Source organism: Trachurus trachurus, assembly GCF_905171665.1.
Source record: "Trachurus trachurus genome assembly, chromosome: 1".
Taxonomy (NCBI): domain Eukaryota; kingdom Metazoa; phylum Chordata; class Actinopteri; order Carangiformes; family Carangidae; genus Trachurus; species Trachurus trachurus.
The window spans coordinates 19,217,759-19,236,589 of record NC_139891.1 but is presented as its reverse complement, the minus strand read 5'-3'; the positions used below and the strand labels follow the sequence as shown (position 1 = coordinate 19,236,589).

The window sequence follows — 18,831 nt, the reverse complement described above, 5'->3', positions numbered from 1 at the left end:
GGCTGACCCAACAATAAACACTTGCTCATAACTATATTGTTATAAACCATTAATTTGATGTTTATATGCAGCTTAAGGGTTAAATCACTCCCTGTCCAGGGAGCATTTCCAGTGTTGACCGGTGTGGTGGAGCAGCAGTGGGAACCTGAGCTTTCAGTCAGAGTCTCAGCTTCTCTGGAGGGGGAGGAGACAGAAAGAAGACGGGTGTCGGGTGGAGGTGGAGGGGGTTGGGGTTGTTAAACTGATGGCCGTAGAGAGGTCGTAATGGTCTGAGCAGAGGGTGGTCATCCGGCCCGGTCACTCAGCCAAGGCCCAGCGTGCCCTGAGCAGCCGTCGCTCATTAACCCGCTGACAGCAGCTCCGGACATGGAGGAGCGTCGCCCCACACAGAAAGGTCACAGGGTCAATCAGCCCTCTCTCCGGCCATCAAATCAAGATGGACGCACAGGCGGCGACTGATCCCCCAATCAAAGGGTCAGTGATGCATTGTTACTAACACACAAGCACACAGCACACTCACATACACACTGGACCAGACTCTGAAATCAAACAAATTGATTTATCATCTCAAACCACCTTTCAACAAAGACAAGAGCGGCATAAAGACATTAACTTAGTGTTTGCCCTAGCTTTTGTGACATTTACTGAGTGTTTTGCGTTGAAAAGACAAATTAATGGTCACTGTGAGGAAATCAATGTTAAACTAAATTCTATACTCATCTCAAAAATAATCAACAAAATCACTCCTTTATTTAATAACTTTATCTTAACAAAAGTAAAATTACAGAAACTGCAAATATCTGACTGCTCTACCTGTTCCTGACTTGGAAGACACGAATCAAAACCATTTATGACTTGTATAATAATAAGGCACATAGTGTGGTTATGAAGATGGTTTTAGACTTAAACTTTTCTACATTAACCATGATTCTTTTTCTTTCTTTCTATGAAACAATCAGCAATGAAGGAGAAAAAATCTTGGCATATAAGTCCATAAAATCTTAATATTAAAAAGCTGGGTAACACTTTATAACACCTTCCATAAGGTGTTCGTAATGCATTCACAACGGCTTCATCAGGCATGACTCAGCATTCATACATCCAGTTACATTACTATTGAATAATGAACTGAGATTTTTTTTCAAAATAAAAGTCCCCTAATTGCACCTTCAGCATCCTGTTGCGATAGTTCATGACAGCTTTTAATATTGGATGTAAACCTGTGTTGACTAGACTACTTTGCATTCCAGAACTGGCAAGTAAAATTTTTAAGATTATTTCATGAATACCTTGCATGTTATTTTGTACTGTATGTCACTTTATAATGCAGTCAGTGAATGCTTCATAAAGGCTAGGAGTTATTTGTAAATCTTTTATGGATGGTTTATGAATGTCACTTTGCATGTAACTTTAATATACAGGTGGGGAAGGATTCATAACTACCACTAGTTTGGTGTCGGGGCAACTTTGGCTACATACATGACTTTAACAAAGCCGTTGTATGAGTTGGTATTTTGTCCCAGCCGACCTAATTCCAGGTGCGATTAAAGTGACGTTGATGAAACATCTGGTTAACACAGGACACTTGCGACTGTTTGCAAACCATTACAACAGAATGCTGAAATTGGGTATTTTGTTCTTGTATTTCCAGGTGAAAATGGTGGACTTTTATTCTCTGTTTGCTTTGTTATTTAAGATTTTCTGGCAAAACACAACAAAGCACACCAGCCTTCAAGACTGGGCAAGATAAGACAAAATTATTAATGAGTTCATTTGAAAAATAATCAATGAATTAACTTGTGATAAAAATAATCATCAGTTGTTAAGTTACTTTGGATTTAACTGGCAGGCTCTTAATGAGTTCCTATAATTTCCCTGTTCCTGTAATTGTGTGCAATAGCCATGAATGGCCAGTTAATCTCCACTTTACACTGCAGTCACATTGATTCAAAAGATTGGTCAAGTACACTCCCAGTCTAATGATGGCGGACACAACTGATATTCTCTGACTGCAGCAAAAAGGGATTTACATTTTCTACAGTCTTCCTGTGCCTAATTGGGTGAAGTCACCCAATACAATATACGTAGAAAATAAAAGATGTTCCCTCCACGAGGAAAAAGGTGCAGACCCTCTCTAGGACATAATGGCCATGAGAAAACGATCCATTTCCAAACATACACAATAGAACCACTACAGGTTAAACTCTTTACAACTGTGTGACAAAGTGTTGCCCAATACAAACTCTAATCCCAGATGAGATTATTTCACAGACAAAATTACAACACTAATTTGGGACTAAGGGCTCAGAATCAGTCCTAAACGGCCTGGAGGTTTAGAGAGGTTGTTGTCTTTCTGAGAGGACTGAAGAATGGATGAATGAAGTTCACACACTTGTGAGTGAGGAGCCATCATCTCGAGGGTGCTACAAGTATATTACTGCTCTGAATTGATTAGGTTTTCTTGAGTGAGTGCCGGCCCAAGTGGAATTCTTTTATCTTGAGCGAGAAGTGAGAGCTGCCGTTTAGAAATGTCTTCACTTTAGTGGAGGAAGGAAAACGACAGAGAAGGAGGCAGCGAAGACATGGGAGCTTTTGTTCTGGCTTCACGTTGTGTTGTGGGGATTGTTGCAAAATCTCACTTGTTGCAGCATATCCATCCTCACTTTAATATTTAGAGCACATATGAATAAATAATTGGTAAAAGTGAATGATATTTTGATATCCTTGTTGAATAAAATCTAATAGTACTTCACTGATTTGTATCTGTATTTTCAAGAAATACTGTTCAACTGAAGAAAGCAACTAAACTCTTCTCCAGAAAAGAAAACTATTTTAAGCAGATAATTTTCTCCTCAACACAATTTTTTTTGATTCATTTGGAAATCCACAGGAAAAAGCAGCACTAAAATATCAATTTATGGAGAAGTGTAAGGGGATAACACACACACACACACACACACACACACACACACACACACACACACGCCACAGTGTCTCCTTTATTTGGACTTTTCTCACTCTGCCTCCCTAAACCCTGAAAATGAACTGTGAGCAAACTTTACTTTGTCCAATTTATCCAATTTAGGGCGTTAATCTGTGAAGCTTCTGCTCAGAGCTCAAGTATAAACAGTGTGATGCTTGTGAATCCTCCACAGTTGTAACCTTAAAAGCAGGACATGTCCAAGTCTGCACAATTTTAGATTTTTTTTTATTTTGTTTTGTTTTATATCATGTATTTTTTTTTCCATATATAGGCTATATCTAAAGCATTTTTAGTCAGATGTGTTATATTTTCAGGAACACCTTGTTGATATTTATATTATCGCACTGAGACCTACATGTTCTGCCAGGTGTCCAAATATTTTTGATGATAAACGGACTGTTACAACTGTCACTCAGACATTATCACTGTCCCTAACCTAAGGCTTCCTTGTTCTCTCTCTCTCTTTTTCTTTCTTCAGCTCCTGATCTTCTTCCTCATTCCTTCTCCCCCGTTTTTAATTTTCACCCCACCCTGTTTCTCTCAAACCTCTCCACCCTCACCCTCCACCCCCACTCCTGCCATGTCCATCCCTTCGTCCCCCACTGACTGTGTGTCTCCAGGTCTCCCTGATTGGTCATGGGGATTTCTCCTCCTTCTCCACAGCAGTGTGTGTTTATGTGTGTGTGTTTGTCTACCTTGGCTGCTCTGCCATGTGCGATGCCCTGACTGCGGGTGAGAAACGTCAGCTGCATGATGCTGTCTTTACAGACACCCATGTGCCTTTGACTCATATTGTCCTCACTTAGCCTCTTTAACGTTAATGAAAACAGGGCCAACAGCCAAAAACGCCACCAAAGAGAGGAGACGGGAAACACTTAAATAATCTCCTTCCCCCTGAGCCCTGGAGAGCTCAGTCTCTCTGTCTGCTCAGGAAAACTCAGTGTGCATCTCAGCCTGTTGGATTTGAGGGAAGAGGATTGTATTAGTGACTTTAAATGTCAGACTCATGGGATCAGGCATTGTGAGGGAATAAACAGCCAACATGATCTTCTCATAGGAAGGAGCTGAGCTTTTCTTTATGTAGTATATCCCTATGTTAAACCAGCTGTTGTATTATAATTTATATAATATTACATTGTGTAGAGTTTATTTCAGTGTACTGTAGATTTCCTCCTTGCAATTAGGTTTTTTTTTTCTAATCTTAAAATTATTTTCAATGAGCCACATTGTCACATTGTTGCACTGCATGACCTGTTGCTTCACTACAATGAACATGTCCGTGCTGGTTAATTTTTTAAGTAATACTGACCACTCACAAATGTAACAAGTGTGCAATAATCCATGTCAGAAATAGAAGTGAAACCAAATCAGTAGCTTCTTGACTATAACACCCAGCCGTTTCAGGAAATTAGTTTGACTTTGGCTGAAGTTTTAAAGTCTCAGTATTAAAGCAGAAGTAAGCGATCCGGTCGTTTTGGCTAACTTCTTGTCAGCAGATGGCGTTAGCAGTCCCCGCCCTCGTCCCTATACGTCACCATATTCACGCGCATCCCTTGGCTGCACACACAGAGAGGACCGCCCCTTTATGCCGTTCTCTCTCCTCATTGGATAAAGGTTGTAGGATACAAGGAAAGTTTTCTCATCGGCTTACAGCAGAGCAGAGTGACTGACAAGACCCGTGTTTCAGACCAAACACTCTATGTAAGTGATTGCTGTCGGAAGATATAACTATTTAAGACTTATATTAACACAAAAATTCCGCTTACTTCTGCTTTAACTACATTTCATAGACCGAGTGAGGAAGTCAGGAAATATGAAGAGATGACAAACACACTTATAGTCTTTTAGATGTTGATGTTGATGCCTTAGTAAAAGGTTTTTGTGCCAACTATGCACATAAAGGGGGGGCAAAATATTAGAAACTCTGAATATAGTCCAACCCGATGTAGCACCAACACTAACTAAGATCTTAATGCTACAACATATTGTTGAGAGTGTCTGCAAAAACACTGAACATTACAAAAGTGTCATAAAAATTAAAAATAGATAAATATTATTTGTGGTAGTAACGTTATGTTGGATTGTATCAGATGATGGAGGTGTGCAAAACAAAGTCACTTCAACTTTAGAATGTCATTGCTGACATAGTTGTAGGTTTTATATTTAATTCTGAGTTAATTGATGTTTTTGTGATATCCGAAGAATAGCTGCTGTGATGTAGCACCTCAAGGCACAATACAATATGTAATGCATTATACAGTATGTTTAATAGGACCGGGTTTGTTGCTGCAGTTTTTTGTATTACACTGCAGTGTTGGGATGCGATGATACAAAGCAAAAATCTTAACATGTTTCAAATCTTTTGTACCAAAACAAAACATTTACCAAAAAATAACACAACCAGAAATGACCAGTGTGAAACTGTCAGGAGTCAGAGGTAACCAGTTCTCCCATGGTGAGTTGTGACCCTAATATCTGTGGTTTTAACCCTGTCTGACATCCATAATCTCCATTATCTTCCCGTCTCTACTGGTCTGAGATAGATAGTAGGGGATCAAAAGAAGAAAAAGATGCTTTTCACAGTTGCTTCTTAACATATAAAATCAGTGACTGTATTGGTGTAAGAGCCATGCGTAACGGCTTTGTGTATGCGTGCGTGCATGTTTATGTGCGTGGCGGGGGGGTCTAACTGTCTGACACCTGCAGCTCTTCATACTCAAAATGCAAATCCAAGCCCACACCCCCTCCATGACCCCTCCCTCAACCTCCAAGATCCAAGGTTACTGAGCAACGACTTTCGTAATTCTAGATCAGATTTAAATAACAGTACAAAAAGAGAATCAACGGCACTAAACACAGCGTTAAAGCTTTTTCTGGAAGTAATATGAAAAGCAAATTTTCTGATACAGATGATTTGTGGAATAACATACTGTGCCATGCAAATATTTCCATGTATTGAATACAATATCTCTATACCTTTAGATAATAATTACATGAATGACAAAAATTGAACTAAAATTATATAAGGCAAATTTGCAGATGCAAACTCCCTCACTCTACATCACCAATAACAACCAAATGATTGGTAATTTCATAAATTATAAAATGTAACAATGAGGACAATCTGGAGAATTGGGTCTGATTGAAGTGATTTACGTAATTTCATACAAACATACACTGACAAATTTGCAAAAAAAAAAAAAAAAGATAAGTGTAAATTTAGACAAATGTATAAAAATCTGCCCCGACAGCTTAGAAAGACAATACTGTGACATGATTTTTTTTCTTGTCAAAAAGCAGGTGCAAGCCTCAGTGCCAGCCAGCACCTGCTTTATTGTGGGCAACAAGATGAACAAGATGCTGAATCCCTAACCAGCTCTTAGGCTGCAGCCCTGAAGCTGAGCCTGACCTCTGACCTGGCCTGTGGGAGCTACTGAAGAGTGTTTCCCTGTGGGCAACAAGTAAAGTGGTGCATTATTTGTATTGTTCTGTGTGGAGGGTGGAGTAAACGAGGAAAATAAAAGCACCTGTTTCACTGGGTAACACATTTGGGAGGTTAATGATGCTCTAGAATATAAAGCAGCTCTCTAGTGCCACCCACTGAACAGTCTAGAGAGACAACACAACAGAACAGCGTGGAGATTAGAGGATCTGCAGTCGAGATCCATAGGACAGGCACAGTTCAGTCTGTGGAGATTAAGATGGAAAAGTTGTTTTCATTATTTTAACAATAGGATACAAAATAGTTAAATTCCCTAAACAATTATTTAGATATAATTATGAAATATATACTATACAAACAATTACTGCTATAGCAATACTATTTGTTAATGGTCTACCCGAATTGAGTTTAGCTATTAGTTTAAAACCAACTTTTTCATTTGGCTTTTAAGTGTCCATAAGATTTTTGTCTTTTACTTATATCCTTTGTTTTTAACTGCCTGTCTCAGACCATAAGATGAAGTTAATGCATCACATCTTAGTTGCTTGTTTGTTGTGTGTGTGTTAGGGTTAGGGGTTGTTTTGTATTTCATTGTACAGAACTTTGGTCAATCCAGGCTGTTGCTTATATACACTTGATGTGATTTTAGTTTGGTGTTTACCCGTTAGGAAACATCTTTGTGAAGTTTACCCATGAAGTCAGGCAGTCAAAGGCCGCCACCGTGTGGCCACAGGGAGGTAGTAAAAGTCCTGAGGAGAAACCCGGGAAGATGAAACTTCTGAAACGTAACAGCTCCACTTATTTGATTGTATTTGAAATTTAGTTTGGTTTAAGTTTTTGAGAAATTGATAAGCTGTTTATCAAGTTATTCATTTATTTACTGTAGACTTGTTTTTACACGTCAAGGTCTGATATGTTTGTGTACACGTTCAATGAATGACCTGTTGTGGTTAAAAAATAAAAAATAGAAAATAATATTAAAAATAAATCTTGACAACCAACTGAAAACCGTATATAGTAGCCTAATTATATGAATGAATTAAGTAGTGTTGGCCCCCAGCCACACTGGCGGGCTGGGCGCTGTAGTACGTTATGTCCAACGTCTCCTCAGTGGAACAAAACCAGGCCAAGTTGGCCGGTTTGCCAGTTTGGATCAAATTGCGTTTTCATCTCAGACCTTGTGATAGCTCACCTCTGAAGTCCGTCAGAATCAGATTCCCGGTACAATATTTCACAACAAAATGTACCATATGTTTTACAAAGCCATGATCGCTTTGAAACAAACAAAAAAAAGTTTTTCCTTCCCACTGTCTTCTCTCCTGATGACTTGACGCAGGTTTCCAACAGGTGCCAAAAATGGATGTGCAGCAAAACTGTGCATGTGCTGATAGGAAGAGAAAGGTATAAAATCAAACTAATTACGCCTGTAATGAATTAAATTATGGGGAAGCTGTAAGTGTGGATTTATCTGAATCCTTTCATCTTATTTTCTTTACCAGAAAAAAGTTGCCCATACATATGACCTTTGACCCAGAACAAACAGGTTATTTTTCGACTTGAGGTGACATCCCTGCTTGAATGAATGAAAATTGGATTTATAGGTTTGCGTTGCCTTTAATAATAAGTGTAAAACACTGAAGGAAATCACTTTGGTCTAATTGTCAGTCATATCAAACTTGCTGAGAAATATGTAAAAAGGTCTGTACATTACAAATGTCTTTCAAAATATAAAAATCTTTGTTGATTCACGTCTAGATAGACGTCTTTTTGTCTTCATTTCATTTGGAAGATTTGGGAAACTTAGTTGACCTCGGTAATGTATGTTTGGTTCATGGATGAGAAAGATGATCAACAGCAGCATTAATTTTTAATCACCATGATGTGGATTAGATTATCGTATGAAGTAGTTTTTGTTTTCATTGTAATCAAACTACACAGATTGTGTCCTTTAAACGTCCCCGGCTTGGACATGGCATTGGAGATGAACATGGCGCACGTCTTGACCTTCAACCTCGGATATTTATCCAACCTCGCTTATCTGTTTGACAGAATGCAAATCCATCACTCAAAATTCTCGCGATAATTGGCGCGGATATATTAGGACAGATGGAGGAGCCTCGGCCACTTGAAGGGGCGTTGGATTTCCTTGAGGACCTTGGTGAGGTTTGGAACATTCAAGGGTCTCAGGTTTGCACAAGAAACATCCAACCATGTCGGACGCGGTGGTTAGTTTCATGAAGGACTTTTTGGCCGGTGGTATCGCCGCTGCCATCTCCAAAACAGCTGTCGCTCCCATTGAGAGAGTCAAGTTGTTGCTTCAGGTAAAATGAGCATGACTGCATGTCCACTGGTTTGTGCGTAAAAGTGTGCGTAAAACTCTGGATAGCTGATAAACCAAATAGCAAAATGTAAAAGTGTGATTTGTTTTACTGAAAGAAAGTCTATTAGTGCACTGAGGGGGTTCACTTGATCTGGTGCGTAATGTCAAGGGTCACGTGAGAGGTCCAGAGTTCAAGTGGAGATGGTTTTACGCACTGCGCAATGTTGCAGCCGTGATGGTGATGTTGATGGAGAGTCGGGTGTTAAAGTAAAACAGCCATGATAAAAGAATACTTTTACTGTTTGTACGTTTATTAAGTTAATTATTAACCCATTACAACCGATGACCGCCGTAATATTTAGTGTAAGTGAATTGCTAAATTTAACTTGGGAGTGTGTAATCTAATACACAGCAGATTCTCAAGTGACATGAGAGTGCCTAGAGGTTGCTGCTATAACTACAGTGCATAATGACTGAGATCATGAAATGTCGACTAAGACTGTGTAAATACAAAACGTAATAAAAAATGGAATAAAAAATATTCTGTTGTTCATATGAAATTGGGGATGGGGGAGTTCCTCTGCGCTCAATTTCACTAGAGCCCCATTCACACCACATTTCTTTCATTCTTTCTTTCTTTTTTTTTTTTGGTAAATTAACTTTTATGTTTTTGTGTTATTTGTAGGTCCAACATGCCAGCAAACAGATCACCGTTGATATGCAGTACAAGGGAATCATGGACTGTGTGTACAGGATCCCGAAGGAACAGGGCTTCATTTCCTTCTGGAGAGGCAACCTGGCCAATGTGATCCGTTACTTCCCCACCCAAGCCCTGAACTTCGCCTTCAAAGACAAGTACAAGAAGATCTTCCTCGGCGGAGTGGATCAAAAAACACAGTTCTGGCGTTACTTCGCTGGCAACTTGGCATCTGGTGGCGCCGCCGGTGCGACCTCCCTCTGCTTCGTCTACCCTCTTGACTTCGCCAGAACAAGACTCGCTGCCGACATCGGTAAGGGCACAGCTGAGAGAGAGTTCACCGGCCTTGGACACTGCATCAGCAAGATCTTCAAGACCGATGGCCTCAAGGGTCTTTACCTCGGTTTCAACGTGTCAGTTCAGGGAATCATCATCTACAGAGCGGCCTACTTCGGCTGCTTCGACACAGCTAAAGGTCAGCGCATCTGTCCGACGTGATTATAACTTGTTTATCGTTACGCACAGTACGTGTATGCTCACGTTGACTCCCTCCTCACACAGGTATGCTGCCAGATCCCAAGAACACGCACATCATCGTGACCTGGATGATCGCCCAGACTGTCACCGCTGCAGCTGGTCTTATCTCATACCCCTTCGACACCGTCAGACGTCGTATGATGATGCAGTCTGGACGCAAAGGAGGTGAGCACCAGTCCCTTCTTTGAAGTGATGAATTTGACTAGTTTAATTGCGCATTTTAGACATGTGACCATGGCATCACCATCTATCTCTCTATTTCCACAGCGGATATCATGTACAAGGGCACACTCGACTGCTGGAAGAAGATCATGAAGGACGAAGGAGGAAAAGCTTTCTTCAAGGGTGCTTGGTCCAATGTGATCAGAGGCGCGGGCGGTGCCTTTGTGTTGGTGCTGTATGACGAGATCAAGAAGTTCACAAACTAAACTTTGTAATCTCCCCGTCCCTAAGGAAACCCTTCGCTTTGTTTAAGTCTTAATTCTTGTGATAGAGTGATAACAGCTTGTGGTGAAGTACAGTGTGGGCATGTGCTCTTCAGCAACAGCCCAGGGAATTAAAGTTAACTTGAGCTGGGTTAACATGCCTCCTCAGAAATCTGTATATATCCCATCTACGACGTGCCGAAAGGCACAAACTTTCAGTGTTGCAAAGTCAAGCCAGTGGTTCAGTGGAGATGATGTGTTGATGCAAAGGATGACATCACTACCTGCCATATGCTCCTCATGTTAAGTCAGTTTGTAAAGCAGTTGCTGAGGCCCACGTGTTGTTATCTTATGACCACTCTGACCCATGTATCGCACCTCTTACATTGTTTTATTAAGAATAAAGATTTATTAGTCTAATAATCCAGCCTTTTTTTGATGCATGCTCTGTTGTCATGGTAACCACTAACCAGTCATCTGCGGTTAAGCAGGTCTTTTTCCACAGCAGACATTTTTACATGTCATACTAGGATAGACACAGTTGTCACTACCAACATTAGCAATGATGCTGTTCTATTCAGTAAGACATGACAGTGAAGCAGCATGTACAACATCAGGAGAGATGGAAGCAGCTAAGTACATTTAGACATCACGACACCAGTGATTTTCCTACTGTTACATGTCAAAGTGTTAGGACCCCAAACAATCAAAATACAGCAGGATATTGTTAAAATATCCACAATGGAAGGATGACATCTGTTCATTCATGTTATTTGACCAGTTTTACTGACACCTGCGATGTTGATAATAGACATCAAGCAAGAAGTAGCAGAAAGGCTTGTACCCCAGTCTGTTTGGTCACGATAATGTCATGAGTAGTTAAATGTACAGGCTCTCTTCCAACCCCCTAAAAATTGAAGAATCATCTCACTTTTGTATGACATTTGTCAAAACGGTTACATGGGTATTTTATTATTAGAAATACCATGTCCACCAATCCACTTTTAAATTTGTAAAAAGCAAACACAGTACACCAAAAGTGAACTCTCAAATGTTTTTTTAATTAAAAAAGATAATTCTTTAGTGCATCTTAAATTGTACAAATGAAAGAGATGGCAGCAAACAAAATCTGCAGATTTAAAATAAAAAAATATTTATTTGAAGCATCACTTAATGAAATAGTAAACAATAAATTACTTAATTAATGCGAATGTTGGAGAAAGGCAACATTTTCCTCAAAAATACAGCAAAGCTAACTGTTAGAGTAAGTGCTGTACTCAGAAGCCACAGTTGAACTATTTAAGAGCATTACAATAGCTTTGAGCCCTGTGCATGATTTGTCATAAAACAGCATTGAGGAAAAAATATGTTTATCTTCTTTATAATGAATTACCTTGCCCGATTGGCTGTAAAAGTGAATTCAATATATGCTGCACTATGTACCTTGAACACCTTTCTTAGCACCAAGCTGGTCGGGCTGCACTCAGCTTTTTTGACCTGGGCACAGGTGCACTGCTGGGGTCTGCTGTGGTGGAGACCGCCCTGGAGCTGTGCTGGATGGAGCTGACAGACCTGGGACCTGCTGGTGTGGACAACAGAGACACATTAATACTAAAACTTCAGACTGACCATCTCATATTTAAAGCAGATGCTACACATTTTGGAATATTTTATTTAAATTTCAGAAAAAACAAACAGGTATAGTGCTGGTAAACTAAACACAAACACACATAGATGCATTAGGTCAATAGACATCTTCCCTCCCTCCTTGGATTGTGCTACTGGGAAACATGTTAGAGTTTTGACTCTTGAATCCAGAAAATAGATTAATTTCAGAAAGCAATAATGCAAGAAAAAAAAACCCCACACCAAATTATATAAACGCATTACCAAAAATGCTTTAATGGTTGAATGTGATAAGAGTAGAACCATCAGTGAATCACAACTGATCTATGAATTAGTGGGTTTCTTACCAGTACCAGTCATGTGCAGCTGCTTTATGCTGCCAGAAAGTTTTCTCCATCTGTTACTGTAGTTAAGCGTCTGTTTCCCTCTGAAGGCAGCAGGTCAGCTGAGTGATAAAATATGCTTCCAATCTGAGTAGTGCTACACAGCTCAGTGCCACACTGATCCTCTTTGCTTACTTTGATTAAATCCTCACATTCAAACACCACCAACCTGCAGCAAAATGACTGCACACACTTCTGTTGGTGCTCTTGTGAAATCAAAACTCCCACTGAGGGTTGGGTGCACAGGTGTGTTTTCATGCTGTGCAGCTATGATGTCATAAGTGGGTTTGTCTTCAGCTGATGTCATTGTACATATAAAATAAATTAGCGGAAAGACGGACACAAAGACACGCTCGTTATTCAGTCTATGTTACATAATGTGTGGCTGAAGACCTTGTACGAGCAGGTATTCAGTCACCATGCTGTGATCTTATTTAGTGTACATACATGAATTAAAAAAGTGTTTTGTAACTGGAAATTACCGGAGTCTATCCTGCTGGAAAGCCTCTTTTGCATTTGCTTTGCCGTGGATCCATCGATGGTGTATGAAGGAGCTCCCAGGTATCCCGCGTGGCGCTGGTAGTCTGCCATTTGCTCCGAGCGCCTCAGGCCAGGTGTAGGCTTCACAGACTCCAATCTCTTCAGGAAAGCCTGTAGGAAAAGTTCACTCACATTTTTAAGAACCCATTCCAAGACATATTATTCAGTCACATTCAACTCTAAAAGAGACAGGTCAATTCACCCATCCTTGGTAAAGCTATCAATAATGCATTTAATTTTGAGTATAGAGTGCTTCAGTACACAGCACTATTGATGTCTAGATTCTGTCTAGGATCATAAAAGATGCAGATGACACAGAGATAGCCTAAATCAAGGGAGGGACAGTGCCAGAGTCTCCGAGATGTTTACTGCTTTGTGGACTGATAAATCCAAACTATTAATTTTTAGTTAGTGCCTGAAACTCTTGCATAATACTGTTTGTGCTTAAGACAAAAGTCTCCAGTGAGTCCAAAGTCCACAGTGACTGTGTGTTATTCCTGGCTTTAGCCAGAAAGCCTAAATGTCCAGAACAGCAGACCCACAGAAAAATGATCTCAATGCGAAATTTCATCTAGTGACTTGACTCATCATGCAATTCACTATTTACTGTATCCCCAAAAAAGATATGTAACACACACAATAAAAAACAAAACAAAAATCAGAGATGAAACACTTTCTAAATTTCCCAATTAACTTGTGAAAACAGAAAAGTGTCTGGTGCTTCACATGATCCACAGCCACACAGCATAGAGCAAAACAGTGTAGGCAAGTGGCTGAATGTCATATACAATATGCAGTCACACTACCACATGCATGCTGCGCACAAATCTGCCAGAAAGCAAAAACTCCATATGAAGCAAGGCAACTAGCGAAAAGCTCAGTAGTAAAGGGATTGTTCCTCTAAAGTTCACAAATTCCCCAGAGGTCATAAAAAGGCACTACTGACGTCTAGAGTAAATGCAGCCAAAATTGGTTCACCTACAGGTCTTCCAAAGAGTGAATAATTTAAAACCTAAAAACCTTAAGATCACTTCTTGGAAAGAAAATTTAGTACATTGTGTAAATGACCCAAATTGAAAAACATGGTACAACTAGTTCCACTTGTGCAGGACAAATGGGGTGCATGTGCGATGTGTGGGGTGGACACACCGATCACACGGCAGATTCAATTACTTAGTCTACTCTAAGAATAGAGAGATGGAACCGCACCCCCAACGACACGGAGAGAGAGGGGTGGTGAACTGAGCACTGAAACTGACTGGGACATAACCTCTGATAACAAAATCAAAAACAAAAGTAGTTTTCTCTGCAATACTAAGGAATATGAGTGTCAAAAGAAAGTTTTCAGTTTTCACTTAGTAACAGTGACAGCCTGCTGCTGTCACCCAGCTCCAGTTTTCTTCTGTTAATCCAATTGTAATTTTCAGAATCATTTATTAAAACTGCTGCATTTTCATCAGTGTGTGGTCAAGCAGAGGCTGAAGCTGTAGAGGCTGAACTGTCTTTTAATGGCACGATGTGGTGCTGCTGCTGCTGCTACTACTAGCTTCCCACCTGCTGCCATCTGTTCCAGTCCAGTGTCTGCTTTCAGGGGTGACACTCGGACTGACACCATCCCAACAGGCTACTATCTGTCTGTCGAACTAGTATCCTTAAACATATCTATGTGTATCTATGTTTCTTTACATTGTAATGTAAGTAACACACAAGCACAAAATAATGCTGTAATGCACATAGAGCCCGGAGCTACACAAATATGTGCATACACTGACTGTACATAAGGAAAGTTATGAGAATAATCACTTTAAGTTCTTAAACAGATTCTCTCCGTTGACTAAAACCACTGACAAAGACATTTCACTAAAACTACATCAGTAGGTGATGCGCTGACATGCTTTCATATTTTGGAGGAAGTTACTGAGGCAGTAACATAGTCCAGTGGATTGCGTCGTCATGTAAAAACATTGTTGACACTGTCTTTGAGATTAAATCGTTATGTTTCACAAATGAAAGAACATAAAGTTAAAGGAGATGAGAATATAATAATATACTGTACTGCAACCAGTATTTCACTGTCAGTTTAGGCAGATCAATTACACAAATGAGAAAGCGCAATTTTTAGGGACAAAGTAACATCAGTATACCCAACACTAACTTAATCAATTATTATATTTTAAGCAGTATATCTTCTAAGATTGTTTGGCACTTTGCCATTGTTTACTAATAGTAGTGTAATAACTTTTTCATGACAAGAGAAAAAGAAAAAAGAAAAAAAAAACATACCGAGATATAGAAAATGGACAGAGAAATATAACAAACATAACTAGACACATTAAAAATAATCTCACAATGGGCACCAAGTGGCGCAGAAGGTAAAGCAGGTGCCCCACGTGTTGAGGTTAAAGTCTTCGCTGTAGGTGGCCCCAGTTCGAATCCCGCATCAGGTGGCCCTTTCCTGCATGTCATTCCCCCTCTCTCTGCCTCCCCGTTTCCTGTCTCTCTCAACTATACTATCAAAAATATACTTAAAAAAAAAAAATCTCACACCAAAACTCACCAGGTTCTCCCTCTCGATGCGTTGTTGTTCCCGCTGCCTGTTGCGTGCGCTGTGGGAGAGGCGAGTGAGAGGCGAGTTACCAGCCATATTGGTTTTCTTCCCAGCCACACTTGCTGGTCTGGGCCCGGGAGAAAGGTGCGACAGCTCCCGCAGAAGTCGCTGGTTCTCTCGATCGATGCGCCTGACCTCATCATTGGTGAATGAGTAGTTCTTTCTGTTTTTCCCTCCAGGACAGTGGAAAAACAGTTCACCCTCAAGCTGGCTCCTCGAACTCACAGAGCCTGATCGATGAAAACAGTTGCTGAGTTATTGTGTTTTATCTAACATTTGCAACATTTATTTGGAGCAAATCTAATGAGGTGGGTTTGTTGGTTTGTTCGTACAGTATAAAATAAATGAATGAAAAACAAAATCAAAAATATAAAATGGCCTATCCTTGAGCCATATCCCTAAATGTAGTAATGTTGTTGCTGTTTTTTTTTTTTTGCAATTTTGCATGTATACCACTGAACAATCTTGTATCATGAAACACTCTTTTTATTTTTTACAAAGGGTATTGCAGTGCACTAAATGCGTTCAATGTACATTGTTCCTGGTGTACAGTAGAAGAAAGGTGGTCAGTTGCAGTTACCCAAACACAAACCAAGGTGTGGAAGCGTCTCTGCACAGTGGTATTCAGGTACATCATCATTAACTGAACTGAAAGTGTATTAGTTGTTTAAATACTTATTCATGTTTTTAGTGAGTGTGTGGGCTCTTCTGGGTGGATGTTTACAAGACTCAAGCTGTGTTTAATGGAAAGAAGAGTTTTGTGGCAGGTTATATCAACTCAGCTTGATACAGAAAACACAGTTGTGTATAATTTACACCGTAATGATGTTATATATAAGAACTGGTTTATATCTCTTACAAACATTACATTGGCAATGTCTTACAAGTTTGTGCTGGACACTTGTGTGTGCATGACACAATAAATAAAAAATAAATAAAAACCACACTCATCTGAACAAGCTTCTTCTTTTTAACTTTTTACAATCTAAATTTAATTGTATGTATTTTGTGCCACTCTTGGCACAGCTTTACTCACATTCATCCAAGTCGTGTTCTGAGTCCTCATCATGATGTCTATTGCTGAGGCCACTGGAGGGCACACGCTCATGCTGCTGCTGCTCTTTCAGGCCTCCCTCTTCACTCTCTGTGTGGTTCAGGTCCAGCGACTGCAGAGGGCTGATGTCAGGAGAGGAAAGGGGGCTCACATCTGTCACTGTGTCATCTGACTCCTCTGAATCCCGAGATCCCGCTGAGCGTACTCCGGCCCTTCTCCCTCCAGGGGATAAAGAAGATTCCTTGGGTTTGTAAGGAGTGGGGGATTCTAAACTGCTTCTCCCACTGATACTGCTTGAGGAGCTTTCTGTGTCCGTGTCTACACTGACCTTGGTTGAAGAGGGGAGCGGACTTCGCATGCGCAAATTTCGAATCAGTTTTTTAGGCGATTGTTTATTCCTTCTTTTTGGGCCTGAATGCTTGGCAGCAGGCAGTTCTGCCTCTTCCTCAGTCTCATTGGAGCTTTGGCTGTACACATCCTTATCACGTGTCTCTCTGCCCTTAGCCAACAAAGCCATAAAGGTCCCACTGGACCTTTTAGAGTGCAAATTGTAATCATCCTCACTATCGCTGCTATTATTATCTGACATAGAGGCAACAGATGATACATGGGATGCCCTGCACCTCTCTCCTTCCTTTGCCTGGTCGCTATTCTCTTTCCTTTCCACTTTGCTTCTGTTGTTGTCCATTTGCTTTAGGTGTTGTTTTCTCTCAGCTGTCCTTGGGGACAAACCACCTTTTGTTTTTTCAGTCTGTGTTGCATGAAGTCTCTCGTGTGCTGGTGTGCTCTCCAACTTTTTCCCTCTATCTCTGCTGACGCCATCATCATCATCACAGTCACTATCAAAAAAAGAATGGTCCACTTCACCTTCGAGTTCACCAGGGTTGAACATGACAGTCTGCCCTTGTACACTGAACCTGTAGGACGGTTTCAGATCATTTAATGGTTTAAGAAAAAATATCACATTATACAATACAGTATACAATATTATACATTATCTGACAACAATAAAATAACATCCCCAAAACCGATCCAGATGTTATGTATGTCTGTGTTCTTTGTGACACATTAAATACATCAATAGATTAACCAATGTGTTGATTAATACAAAGTTAATCTTCTTTGCTATCTCTTAGGCAAAGGCATTTTGGAAACCAATGGCTGTTGGATTAAATCAAACCCTGACGCACGAAAGTCTTTAACACACATTTGAAAGTGGTCAACAAAAATGCATGACAGTGTAGACTGATGTGCATCACTTGTAGCTGACGAGTCGATGAGTCGGGTAAGACTAAGCAATAATATACATCGTTGTTAGTTACATCATATACTTAAATACTTAAGGCGTACGGCTACAGGGTTGCAAGCAAATTTAGCATGGGAACTGGACAAACCAGCCATCGAATGATAAATTACAGTCGATAAAGACACTCTTGTCCACACGAGATATCACTTTAAACGCTTTAAAAACACAATAACGACAAAAGCAAAGCAGCAACTCACACTTTCTATTGAGTTTGACAGCCCGGGTAGCCCAACTTACTGCAACTATACGTTCATGGTTAGCTAACTTTAGCTGCACTGCAACGACATCTTACCTCACGAAGGGTCGCACGACAAACGATTACTCACGACAGAGGTGTATTTACTTCTTTAGAGAAGGTGTTTTTCTCTTAGAGGACGAACAAACAAAGAACACATGCTTATTAAGAGCAAATTCTTCTTTTATCGGGCAACTACAGCTGGATGCCGTGAGCGTGACACGGTGCCTAGTAACTGCGCTACGTCACTTCCTGGCAACGGATTCTATGCGTGCGGCAGCGTCATGACGTCGGTCCGCACGGCTAGAAACAAACCATAGACTGTAAACAAACAAACAAAAACCTAATTAAAAATGAAAAACAAAAAACCGTATGACAACCGACTTAGTGGTATCATATTTAACCACTGATCAATGGCACTGAATGAAAAGTTATTGATTTAGGCGACATCCTATTTTCTAAATATTTTGTGTTGCACTGGAGCACCAACTAGAGAAATGAGAAAGATTGCTGTGAAGTGAGAGTTGTTTGGTCTTTTAAGACATGAAATGTTACAGCTGACTGCACATACATTTCTGTGAATTACAACACCACGACTCAATTAGGTGAATAAAGTTTACCAACCACAATGTGTATATATTTCTTTTCATGTGATGTTCTATTGTTTATTTTTTC

General features: G+C 40.2%; 2 protein-coding genes across 5 annotated transcripts; one reads left to right on the top strand and one right to left on the bottom strand.

Moving 5' to 3' along the window:
- The first annotated feature begins 8,518 nt into the window (after window positions 1–8,518).
- On the top strand, window positions 8,519–10,827 carry slc25a4 (solute carrier family 25 member 4). Its single transcript, XM_083984012.1, has 4 exons — window positions 8,519–8,746; window positions 9,431–9,917; window positions 10,004–10,144; window positions 10,247–10,827. The coding sequence occupies exons 1-4, from the start codon at window positions 8,636–8,638 to the stop codon at window positions 10,405–10,407; spliced, it is 900 nt and encodes a 299-aa protein (XP_083840138.1). The 5' UTR covers window positions 8,519–8,635; the 3' UTR covers window positions 10,408–10,827.
- A 125-nt stretch (window positions 10,828–10,952) lies between these two features.
- Window positions 10,953–18,401, bottom strand: cfap97 (cilia and flagella associated protein 97). Of its 4 annotated transcripts, none has more exons than XM_083983978.1 (6): window positions 18,214–18,401; window positions 16,598–17,532; window positions 15,511–15,791; window positions 12,896–13,064; window positions 11,198–11,986; window positions 10,953–11,160 (listed from the first exon to the last, which is right to left on the bottom strand). In XM_083983978.1, exons 2-5 carry the CDS (start codon window positions 17,505–17,507, stop codon window positions 11,862–11,864), a joined length of 1,485 nt encoding a protein of 494 aa, XP_083840104.1. In that variant the 5' UTR covers window positions 17,508–17,532; window positions 18,214–18,401; the 3' UTR covers window positions 10,953–11,160; window positions 11,198–11,861. The 4 variants fall into 4 exon arrangements, with proteins under 4 accessions (XP_083840104.1, XP_083840107.1, XP_083840106.1 ...); XM_083983981.1 differs by having other exon boundaries at window positions 11,198–11,983; XM_083983980.1 differs by having other exon boundaries at window positions 18,265–18,313.
- Between the last annotated feature and the right edge of the window lie 430 nt (window positions 18,402–18,831).